Source organism: Octopus bimaculoides, chromosome 15 (genome assembly GCF_046866305.1).
Source record: "Octopus bimaculoides isolate indiv1 chromosome 15, ASM4686630v1, whole genome shotgun sequence".
NCBI lineage: Eukaryota > Metazoa > Mollusca > Cephalopoda > Octopoda > Octopodidae > Octopus > Octopus bimaculoides.
This window is the reverse complement of record NC_142942.1, coordinates 14,137,198-14,150,313: the sequence shown is the minus strand read 5'-3', so window position 1 is coordinate 14,150,313 and position 13,116 is coordinate 14,137,198. Positions and strand designations below refer to the sequence as shown.

At 34.7% G+C, this 13,116-nt stretch overlaps 1 protein-coding gene across 11 annotated transcripts in view; it reads right to left on the bottom strand.

The window, feature by feature from the left end:
* LOC106873239 (plexin-B) overlaps window positions 1-13,116 on the bottom strand; it is a 287,941-nt gene that overhangs the window by 37,052 nt on the left and 237,773 nt on the right. For all 11 annotated transcript variants that reach the window (XM_089363453.1, XM_089363460.1, XM_089363462.1 and 8 more), the window contains exons 22-25: window positions 11,695-11,859; window positions 10,178-10,412; window positions 7,627-7,784; window positions 2,950-3,077 (exon numbers count right to left, since the gene is read on the bottom strand). In XM_089363453.1, the coding sequence (XP_089219579.1) occupies window positions 2,950-3,077; window positions 7,627-7,784; window positions 10,178-10,412; window positions 11,695-11,859 (686 nt within the window). The remainder of the gene's footprint in view (window positions 1-2,949; window positions 3,078-7,626; window positions 7,785-10,177; window positions 10,413-11,694; window positions 11,860-13,116) is intronic.

The following is a 13,116-nucleotide window of genomic DNA, read 5'->3' as shown; positions in this document are numbered from 1 at the left end:
GGCATATAGGACCACGTTATCCCATGTGTCTGTCATTCCTTGTTGTTATGGTTGTGCAACCCTTTAGCATTTAAATCAGCCATATTGGGCCCAAACATTCCCCGTTTTATATATAACATGTGGAGGCACAATGGCCCAGTGGTTAGGGCAGCGGACTCGCGGTCATAGGATCGCAGTTTCGATTCCCAGACCAGGCGTTGTGAGTGTTTATTGAGCGAAAACACCTAAAGCACCACGAGGCTCCGGCAGGGGATGGTGGCGAACCCTGCTGTACTCTTCCACCACAACTTTCTCTCATTCTTTCTTCCTCTTTCTGTTGTGCCTGTAATTCAAAGGGTCAGCCTTGTCACACTGTGTCATGCTGAATATCCCCGAGAACTACGTTAAGGGTACACGTGTCTGTGGAGTGCTCAGCCACTTGCACGTTAATTTCACGAGCAGGCTGTTCCGTTGATGGGATCGACTGGAACCCTCGACGTCGTAAGCGACGGAGTGCCAACAAGAGATATACAACTATGTTCAAAAACCCAGGAACTAGTTTGCTGTGTGTTAATTACTAAGATGTATTACCATTTTTTTTTTTTTTGCAACTTAACAATAATTCCTTTGTTAAACTATTTCTTTTGCAATACATTAAACTGTTTCAATTAATTCTTAAAATAATGAACAATTTAGTAAAACAATTATGTTATTATTAAACCGGTGTTTGGAACCTAAATTATTATCAGGAAATTTTGATTGAAAATTATAATGTAAATCACTTTAAAATAGGAAATTTGCGTCATAAAAGTATGGGTGGTCTTAAGTGGGTTGGCATCAAAAAGGTTAATTCAAATTCTATGACTAATATTCCATTATATTATTTTAATGTTTATTGTATGATATATAAAATATATAATGTAAAACAAAGCAAAACTTAATATTATTATTTATGTAAAACAATAATTAAATATGATCAAACAAGCAAAGTAATTTAAACTTGCATAATTAACAATGTCTAAATATATTTAGTAATCTAATCTGATTAATTGGAAAAGATATATATATATATATACACATATATATATATATATACACACACACACACACACGTATCTATCTATCTATCTATCTATATATAGACACACATATGCATATACACACTTATATATGTATACACACACATACATATACACACACACATATATACATATATATACACATATATGAACACACACATACATATATATATATATGTACACACACACACACACACATGAGTATGTGTGTAAAAGATACAGTTGTATGTATTTAACAACACATTAACTGTATATACAGGGTGTTCTGAAATTAAGGCAACTGAATTTCAGGCTCTAATAGCTATCAATAAATGTGATAAGATATGAAAATTATACATCATTATAAAAGCTTAGTGTATCTTCTTTTTGTTTCAGACTAAATAATTTCAGATTTATAAATTAAATAATGGCTATAGACTAAAATACAAGCATAACCCTCTGCAAAGGAGGTGAAAAAGTAATATAGCTTTAGCAAAAAAGCCTAAAATTAACTGAACAACAGTCTGGAAAATTGTCAAGAAATTTCAAGAGGTCTAATTGATCTGGACATGACTGAAAAAGAAGTGTGTGGAACCCTCAGCTCAAAGAAAAAATATGGTGAAATCCTCGTTGCTCCGTCAGAAAACTGGCTGCCACAGCAAAAATAAGCAGAACATAGATGTATTGAGTGCTGAAGGAGGATCTCAGGACCCACCCCTACAAGATGATCAGCCGTCATGAGCTCATGCAAGTTTATAAGGCCATGAGACTGGAGAGAAATCGTCTGATTTTGTGTCAGATTGCTGAAAGCAAGCTGCCCAAACTGGTATTCACTGATGGAAAGAAACTATCAGACTGACCAACTTTGGAGTGCATCTGGTTCCGTTGAGGGTAGACTTGTAAACCAATACCGAAATCTACAGTCAGTTACGGTTTGGGTGGTTGTGACAGCCACAAGAAGGTCTCCCTTCATTTTAGTGCCTTCAGGTGTGAAATACATTAATGACATTCTGGAAGCTGAACTGCTTCCATGGGCGAATGATCACTTTCAAGACGCACCTTGGCGCCTCCAACAAGACTCAGCACCATTCTACAGCTCCAAACAGACACAACACTGGATTCAGTAAAACATTCTGTCCTTCATAGGCAAGGATGTATGTCTCTCCAGAAGCCCTGATCTCAACCTGTTGGATTCTTCTGTTTGGTCCATTTTGGAGACGAGGGTCTCAAGCACTCCTCATGCTTAGCTTGCAGCTCTGAAGGCAAAACAGCACCAGGAATGGGCATCGATTCTGCAAGAATAGCTGCCTGACGCATGTGAAGCATTCACACCTAGACTTAAGGTTGTGATTTGAAACAGAGGTGATCATCATCATCATCGTTTAACGTCCGCTTTCCATGCTAGCATGGGTTGGATGATTTAACTGAGGACTGGCGAACCAGATGGCTGCACCAGGCTCCACTCTGATTTGGCAGAGTTTCTACAGCTGGATGTCCTTCCTAACGCCAATCACTCTGAGAGTGTAGTGGGTGCTTTTACGTGCCACCGGCACAAGGGTCAGTCAGGCGGGTACTGGTGACGGCCACGCTCAAAATGGTCGTATCAACTAAATGTGGTAGTGTCATAATTGTGTTTCCTTTATCATTGCATTGCAATGCTCGGACCCGAAATATAACAATATTTTGCTTTGACAAAATTGAAAAAAGATGGTTGCCTTAATTTTGGGACACCCTGTATACACACACGTGCGCACATGCACACAGATATACACACATTCACAAATGTAGGTATATCGGTTTATTGAAATTATGTCTGCCTCTAAAGGATGATGTATCATACTGAAATATAAATATATTTTTACTGATAAAATATACGAAAAGAAGAGAGGAATGAGAAAATACGCCCACTTACTTGTCCCTGATGCTGAAACCTTTCTGACATTCTAAAGTTCGGATAAATGTTAGAAGGAAGTATTTGTTATTTAGTAAGTGATGAAATTGCTGAAGTCCAGTTTCCATGAATACCATACCAGGGGATCGCTGTCATAATAATAATGATGATAATAATAATGATGATGATAAGTAGAAGAAATAAAATTAAAGTTAAATGAAATTAAATAACAACAAGAGCACTCAGAAAGCGCAAACTTCTGTCAAGGCATCACCAGTGTCCTCTCAACGATTAGCCAGAGATGATTTTTAAAATAAGAATATCTGAAATAAACTCGACTGCTCTCACAAACGAGAATACTGAAAATGAAGCCGACTGCTCTCAAAAGTTAAGTAAAAAATCAGGAAAAATAATCCAGAATCCTTGTCTGGTACCAAATCGATCCCAAAACCTAATCAGCTCATGCCAGTCACGAGGTCAAACATCCCTGAAAGTTTCATTTGAATCCACCGAGCAGTTCTTGAGATATCTTGTCCACAAACGAACATGACTGAAACAATGCCTCCACTTTCGCTAAGGCGGAGGTAATAACATTAATGCCATTCTACTACATTAATTCTTGTTTACATTTTGGTTTAGATTTAACACCTTTCATTAATTTTTTTTGGATTATGATGCACATACATAATTATATTTTCAAAAGTATTATCATCCCAAGTTTTTATTTTATTTATGTATGTATGTATGCACGAATGCATGTGTGTGTATACATATTTACATATATGTATATATCATTCGCCATGATAGATCGCTAGCCACTACACATTCTTTATTTTCTCTCCCTGTTTCTGTGTTTCTTTCTGTGGAAGAACATAGGCTCAAACCGTTAAAGACTTTTTCCCTTCCACAGCATTAAAATAATACATCTGTTTGTTGTCTACACCACCTGTCTTCGTCTTTTGCTTTTTTTTGCAAATTCTCCCTATATATATATATATATATATATATATATATATATATATATATATATATATATATATATATATATATATTTGTGCATCAAGGCTACCATTGGTTTCATGTAAAGAAAAGTATCTTAATATCTTAACAATTTTGGATGTTTTTATCCAAAATTGAGACGAACACCATTCCTCCAGGTGATCAGCTTGAAAAATTGTTAAGATATTGAAATATTTTTCTTAACATGAAACCAATGGTAGCCTTAATCCACAAATAAAGAAATTATATATCCACCAATGTGATGTTGAGTACTCGTTTCATTGTTCAACATTTACACACACACACACACACACACACACACACACACACACACACACACACACACACACATATATATGCATTTACACATACATATGTATACAATTATACATGACTTTCCTTTTTTCCTTCTTGCTCCATACTTTATAAATTAGTTCTTCCTAAACCTTCGTTCCTTAGTTCCCAATGAGCCACAGGCAAAAACCAAATATACATTTTGTCAGATTAATGATTATCGATTAACCATATATGTGTGTGTGTACATGTGTTTATATACATGCATATACATATATATATATACATACCTACCTACATACATACATATCTATCTATCTATCTATCTATATATATATATATGCGCATACACATATACGCAGATATGTCTGAATGTATGTATATGTGTAGTCACCTGAAGGATCAATGTGGCATGAAACAGTGAGATAAAGAATTGAGCAGATGTAAATTATTTCTTGTTTCTACAGTTACATACACACACACACATACACACATGTATATATGTGTGTGTGTGCATATATATGTGCATGCAAGAAAAAAAAATCTGACACAAAATATTACAAGATTGATTTTAATATTTATATATAGCCAAGCAAAATCAATAATTAAAAAAACAAACGTTGCCTGAAATCAATATTTGTGTATGATATTACAATAAACCAATAACTGATGGATAATTCATATGAAATGGCTCCAAGAACATGATGATCTATTTTAAAATATTGGGTGGGTAGTAGGAAAGAATGGCATACAGTACTCTAGGCTAATTGTCTCAAAGAATATATATTTTGTTCTATTTTCTATGTTTAGAAACTTGTGAAAGTTCATTCGTGATCATCATTATTATCATCATTATCTTCATCATCATTTGATGTCCTCTTTTCCATACCTGCATGGGTCAGATGCAATTTATTGAGGCAGATTTTTCTATGGCTGGATGATGCTCTTCCTGTTGCCAACCCTTATGTGTTTCCAAACAAAGTGATATTTCCTTATGACCACACATGTTTTTCACAGACAAATGTAAATGAACAGCTTTGTTTGTTTGACAATGATGATCATTTACAACCATCACATGATGTCCACCCAAAGGGTGGATATAAAGAATGTGGACTGCACCCACTTTCGTAATTTTTTTTTACAGAATCCCCCAATTTCGAGTACGGAGGTTTTGATTCTACAAAAAAAAAAAAAAAAAGGGCATTTTAAAATTTTAATTCCCCCACCCCACCCAAAATTCTTCAATTTTCACTTTTTCAGGAATTTTTTTTTTTTTGTGAAATATGTAGAAAAAATACAGAGATTATGATTGTAAAAAAAAACATTTCTGAAAAAGTATGAGTTGAAGAATTTGGTGGGGTGGGAGGAATTAAAATAAAATTTTTTTTTTTTGCAGAATCAGAATCTCCGTACTCGAAAATGGGGGATTCTGTAAAAAAAAAAAAAATTTTTTAAATAATGAAAAATATTTTAAATAATGAAAGCGGGTGCAGTCCACCCACCCAAAATACATACAAACACATACACACTATATACATACATACATATATATATATATATATATATATATATATAAATATTCTTTTATTCTTTTACTTGTTTCAGTAATTTGACTGGGGCCATGCTGGAGTACTGGGGCCATGCTGGAGATTTTTCAATATGCTAGGCCACTGGTTTTAAATTGAAATTAATCTAATTAATATTCAATTTATCACCCTCATTATTTAAATTTTATATATATATATATATATATATATATATGAAAAGTTCCTGGCATGGGTAAAAGAAAATACAGGAGGAATAGTTAATTATGGTTTTATTCTATACATTCCTCTCTCAAATTCACACACTTATTGAGTGGTCCTTCAGTTTTTCTAAGTGCTGAATAAAGAACTCAGAAGGTTGGCCACTCCAACCAGGCCTTCTGCAGTGCATTTAAAGCCACGGATTTTTCAGTAACCCCCTCATATGTAATATATATGCAATGAGCTTCTTTCAGTTTCCATATACTAAATCCACTCACAAGGCTTTTGACCAACCTGAGGCTTATAGAAGACACTTGCCGAGGGTGCTGTGTAGTGGGACTGAACCTAATACCATACAGTTAGGAAGCAAGCTTCTTAGCCACACAGCCAATCCCTTTGGTGATGTTGCTATTTATTCTCTAGATCACTGTTCCTTCAGTAGTCCAATGCACAATGCCATGACCATCCTGACTTTTTGTATCTTTGGAACTGCTTTGGTCCCATGTTTCAGATGGTAGCGTCCATCCTATTTATTAGTTTTGTATATCTATAACTACATTTATTCAATGCGGCCTTCTCTTTGAAGACAGTTGAGTGTTTGTTTGAGGGAAGTTTACCTTCTATTACTAACAGGTTGAGCAACAATGTAGAGGCTGCACTAGACTGTGGTGGTGGTGGTCGTAGTTGCGGTAGTGATGGTGGTGGATAATTGGTCTATAAAATAGTCTGGCAATAACTGATATTTATTCAATCACTTATAACCTTTAACCTGCATATAATTGGTGGTGCTTTGGTGATTTGAGAAATCAATACTTTGATCACATGTATTATAGTAATGTATATATATATATATATATATATATATATATATATATATATATATATATATATATATATTATGGTAGTATATATATTATAGTAGAAAAATATATACATATATATATTATAGTAGTATATTTAGGTATTAGATACTATAAACACTAATTAGACAGAGGAAAGAGAAACGAAAGATACATCCCACTAATAGGTAAAATGGTTGAGAATATACATACATATATATGTAAGCATGTATCAATGCAGACATACATATATATATGTATGAATACACATACATATATGTGTGTGTGTGTGTGTACGTTTATATAAATTTATATATAACAATCGGATGCACAAAGAGCTGTGTAAGCGTTGATTTGTGGGTTTGATTCTGGCCTGTGTTAGCTCATCATTTTTCAGTCGATTGTTTATATATAAATGTTGGTTTAATTCGGAGTATATATATATATTATAATTGTGATATATTATTATATATAGTAATTATTGTACTAACAGACTTCCATAGTTGCTCTGTCTCCGTAACTTACAGAGCCTTCTGGTTTGTTTACAAATATTATATATATATATATATATATATATATAGACATATATACATAGAGGTGTGTGTGTGTGTGTGTGTGTGTGTGTATATATATATATATACACACACACATATATACTAGGGGGAGAGAGAGAAGAGAAGGAGAAATAAGCAACAAATGTTGAGTTCTATGAGGAAGGGGAGGAGGAGGAGGAGAACAGATTGCAAAACATACAATGAGCCCAGTTCCAGTCACAGATCTTTGTAGCTTTACGAGAAATAATAAAGGGAAGGAATACTTACACCAGCCATTCTTTCGGTGTGGGGATGTAAAATAGGATGGTCTGAAACACCTGGGAAGAGCACTTTAAATGTGTACTGGGAATAATCCCATACAGGGAAGCCACTAGGAAGCAGGTCACTGGTTAAGTCTGTCACATCTGTCTGTAGTTCAGCAAATGCTTTCAAAGATAAAGGAAAAAAAAACAACAACATTAAAATTAATTAATGAATTAATAACAACCAATTAGAAGTAATAGCTCAATAGTAAAGAACAGTGATTCTCAATTGGGATTCATATAACCCTAGGTGGTCCCTATGACCCTTGGGGGCCCACATAAGATAGTGTCGTTAAAATTTATGTGTAAGAAAATATTTTAACAATTTTTCTTAATACAATTTCTTATGATATTTAACTCAATCTTTTATTATATTTTTTCCTCCTTTTATTTGTTTTAAGCATTAGACTGTGGCCATGCTGGGGCACCACCTCGAAGAAGTTTTAGTCAAATGCATCAACTGCAGTACTTATGTTTTTAAAGCATTTTAAAGCCTGGTACTTATTCTATCAGTCTTTTTGCTGAACTACTAAGTTATGGGGAACAAACACAGAAACAAAGCCACATTTACACACACATTTGTATATATACATATGATGATGATGATGTGTGTGTATATATATATATATATATATATATATATATATATATATACAAAAACAAGAGAAATGACCAGCAAAAGTGGACTCCTATATGCTAGAAATAGATGCTGAATCATCTAACCACAAAAAATATGTTCTCAGTAAAAATTTAGTGACACAACAGACTGTAAAAGGGCAAGACAAATGAAAAAATACTAAATAAAAAAACGATTAACCTACGTACCATGGTTTCACCTATTAAAATTTACATAATTAAATATCTGCAGGATCATCAGTGTATTCTGTCGATTTATAAAATATAATTTCTAGAACTTTTAATTGATTAATATCAATTTCTACCCTCATTAATAAATTTTAAATAATGATGTTCTCAAACTGGTAAATTAGCTGCAAAAATTTATTAACTGCAGAGTTATTTCTAGACTTAGCGCGCCAGATTGAAGACATTTGAAAGGATACTCTGAATATAATTTGTAGAACTCTACACGTGCTCCCTTTCGGGTGGACGTCTTGTGTCTAGTTCTGGAAATTATATTTTATAAATTGACAGACTACACTGATGATCCTGCAGATATTTACTCATGTAAATTTTAATAGGTGAAACCATGGTACATAGGTTAATCGTTTTTTTTTTTTAGTATTTTTTCATTTGTCTTGCCCTTTTACAGTCTGTTGTGTCACTAAATTTTTACTGAGAACATATTTTTCGTGGTTAGATGATTCGGCATCTATTTCTAGCATATAGGAGTCCACTTTTGCTGGTCATTCCTCTTATTTTTGTATGTAATATAATTTTAATCTTCGGATTTTTTTAATATGCTAGACCACTGGTTTTAATTGATTAATATCAATTTCTACCCTCATTAATAAATTTTATATATATATATATATATATATACGACGGGCTTCTTTCAGTCTTCCAAATCCGTTCACAAAGCTTTAGTTGGCCCGAGGAAATAGCAGAAGGCACTCGCCTGAGGTGCTACACAGTGGGACTGAACCCGGAACCATACCGTTGGAAAGGAAGCTTCTTACCACATAGCCACGTCTAATTTCTAATAACATTTGATTATAAGAATATTATACGATTTTTTAAACATCAAATGCGTATGAAGGTCCACCATAGTTGTGAATAGGCTAAAAATGATCGAGAAATACTGATGTAGTGTATAAATATTTAAGATAAAAAGGAGTTGTCTCCCTTAGTGCAAATTTGGGTGTCTTCTACTGTACCTTTTGGAGGTTAACTAACGCCCCGAGAATAAAATTTCATCGAGGAAAATTGTGCAAAGGACACACACGTATAAGATATATTAAAATAGGTTTGTGTATGTACGTACGTTTCTGCATGCATGTCTATATACATTAATATAAACATCATGTGGTATTTTTGCGTCTGTACAGGGAGATAACTCAGTAAAGGGACGTAATTCTGGCTAATTTAGTCGACTAGTAAATAGCAATTTACTGTTATAACTCTTTATCTTGATTTGAATGTAGTGCTAAGCACTGATGCTGATCAAAGTTTAATCAACAGGTGTAGGAGCGAGGTAAATGCAGTAAAAATAGGGGGTGGGGGATCAGTATGGCTCCATTTCAGTGGCCCTTCAGAAATTGAACCTCCTTACGATACTCCCTGGGAGTTCATAGTATGAAATTCATTGTCATTGCTCCGATTTGGTTGGCAATGCCATATATTTAGTTTAAAATACAGTAAAAATAGGAGAGGTCAGCGGGGTCCCTAATTAGGCGGCCCTTAAAGAAATAGACCCCCTTAGGATATTCCCTGGGATTAGGAAAGTTGCTGGTTTAAGTCTCGTTGTCCTTGCACCAACGGTCTAGGAGAAGTTAACGAACATAAAAACGTAATGGACAGAGAAACATCACTCCAATTTAGAATAGGATGAGCCATACCTTGTTTGCATTCATTCCGCACATTGCTTTCTAGATTATCCAATTGGATCTGCATCTTTTTGTATCTGCGTTCAGCTTGCGTGCTCTTACGCCAATAGGTGATCATAGTAAGGGAGATGAGAATGACTACAATAAAACCAGCAGTAGCTATTCCAATGATGATATTCATTGGAAGGGACATTCCCGTGTCATATTCTAAATATCCAACATTGAATTGTTTGTAGCCAATTATCACCTGGAATGAGAAGCAGAGAAAAAGAAAAAGAGAGAGAGTGAGAACGAATGAGAGATGTGTTGATTAAAGAGCTGCAACATACAGAAATTAATAAATATATACGAAGAGGTGCTGAAAACTTCAGGGTTTTAAGGGTAGCGCAAAAGGCCTGGTTGGAGCTTGACCTTCCAAGTTCTTTGACAGTTTTTTGACAGTTCTTTTATAAGCTCTTTTACAGAGATTATAAAAACGAGGATCGTTACAACAATTGAGTGAATTGGAGAGGGGAATCATCATCATCATCATTTAATGTCCGCTTTCCATGCTAGCATGGGTTGGACGATTTGACTGAGGACTGGTGAAACCAAATGGCTACACCAGGCTCCAATCTGATTTGGCAAATTTTCTACAGCTGGATGCCCTTCCTAACGTCAAGCACTCCGAGAGTGTAGTGAGTGCTTTTACGTGCCACCGGCACGAAGGCCAGTCAGGTGGTACTGGCAACGGCCACGCTCAAAATGGTGTATTTTATGTGCCACCCGCACAAGAGTCAGTTGAATAAAATCATAATAAACTAATCCTCCTATATTTTCTGTTACCGAAAGCCAGGATCTTCCCAGCATGTCCTTATATATGTATGTACTAGATACGAACAAAAGTGATTGGGAAAATGATGTTCTAGATCAGAACAAGTGGAAAGGTGTTGTTAGGACAGGTTGCAATGCCTGGGAAGAAAAGGTGATTCAGCACTCTGAACTTAAAAGGGCCTGTTGCAAAGGAACAATTTAAACTGTAATCAACAGTGAACACTGGATATGTATTATATGTGATCATGTTCTGTTGTCAAAAGCAGGATATGTGAATCATATGAAGTCACATGAAAATCAACATAACCTGATAGGTAATGATCTTGGACACCAACTGCCTCTTACGACTTATGTTATATGTCAAAAAACCTGCAAGACAATATCTGGACTTTAAAAGACATGATAGTTCACAAAAACATTCCTTCAATTCCAAAGGGCAAAGATGTAGAAGAAACTTGAATATCTGTCACTTGTTTTTTAAAATCCTGTCAGTCAGCAGCTGGTCTTAAAAGTCATCAACGGAGTGATTGTACTGTGTGATGGGGTGTGATATGTATGTTGATGGGACGGCGATCATCATATATATATATATATTTATACATACATATTGGTTTCAGATAGGTTGGTATTAAAAGGGCTAAAGCAGTGCTCCAGCATGGCAGCAGACTAATGACTGAAACTAAAGGACAAGGAAGAAATAAAAAAAGGCTACTCACGACAACAGCTGGTAATGAGATATCTTTCCCTTCTTCCCCAGGTGGTTGAACTGTAGGAGGCCGACACACCAGTTGATGAATAGACAACGTTGTGATGTTGCATCTCTCATTGCCAATACGAACTATAACATCAGATTCTCTTGCAGCAAGATTTAAATTTTTACCCTGGACAAAAAAGAAAAAAAGAAAAAAAACAAAGAAATAAAAATAAGGAAATAAAATAAAAAAAAAAAGACAGATAAAATATTCAACGTCTGTGTGGTTAAGAAACTTGGCTTACAGCCACGAGGTTTTGGGATCACATTGAAAGGATGAAAGTGAAGGTCGATCTCAGCGGCATTTGAATTCAGAACATGAAGACAGATGAAATATTGCTAAGCATTTCGCCAGCTTGCTGCCTTATATAATAATAATAACAATAATAATAATAATAATAACAATAATAATAATAATAATAATGGTTTCAAAATTTGCCACATGGGCAGCAGTTTTCTAGGGGAGGCAGAAGTTGATTACATTGACCCCAGTGTTTCACTGGCACTTAATTTATCGTCCCCGAAAGGATGAAAGGCAAAGTTGACCTTGGCAGAATTTGAGTAGTGACAAATGAAATACTGCTAAACATTTTGCCCAACATGCTAACGATTCTGCTAGCTAATAATAATAATCATAATAGATATAGAGAAGAGTTCTTTACTTATAAAACGATTGACACAATCCATCACCAAGGCAAACATTATTGATGAAAAGCATGATTCGAAAGTAACAGATATTTATTTGTAGTAAAGAACTCTTCTCTATATCTAAATAACTTCTGCTGAGTTACTTCAGTCCTATATAAACTTTAAAAAAAATGAATTAGACTGACATGTTTATTTTGAACCTGTGGAAGGTACACAAGATGCCGAAATATAGTTCAACTACAAATATATATCTGTTACTTTCGAATCACGCTTTTCGTCATTGTTTGCTTCGGTGATGGATTACGTCAGCTCTTCGTCATTGATGTTTTACAAGTAAAGAACTCTTCTCTATATCTAAATAACTTCTGCTGAGTTACTTCAGTCTTATATAAACTTAATAATCATAATAATAATAATAATAATAATAATAATAATAATAAAAATGCCCGGATGCAGTACCAGGCTGTGACTTTCATGGCTTCTGATCTTAACTGATTGGAAGTGTTATCATGTACATTCTTTTGTCTTGGTATAAAAGATGAGACTACAGCAAATATTCTGCTCAATACCACAGATTTGCTTGTCAGTTGTTTGACCTTCACCAGTTGAGCATGTCCCTTAGTGGCTGACAATATGTGCATCTCTGATCATGAACAGAAGTAGTTGGGGAGCATCATAGCCATGTGTTGAGAGGAATTCTTTGGGGTTTGAATAATTCACTTTTGGAAACATGGGTGTT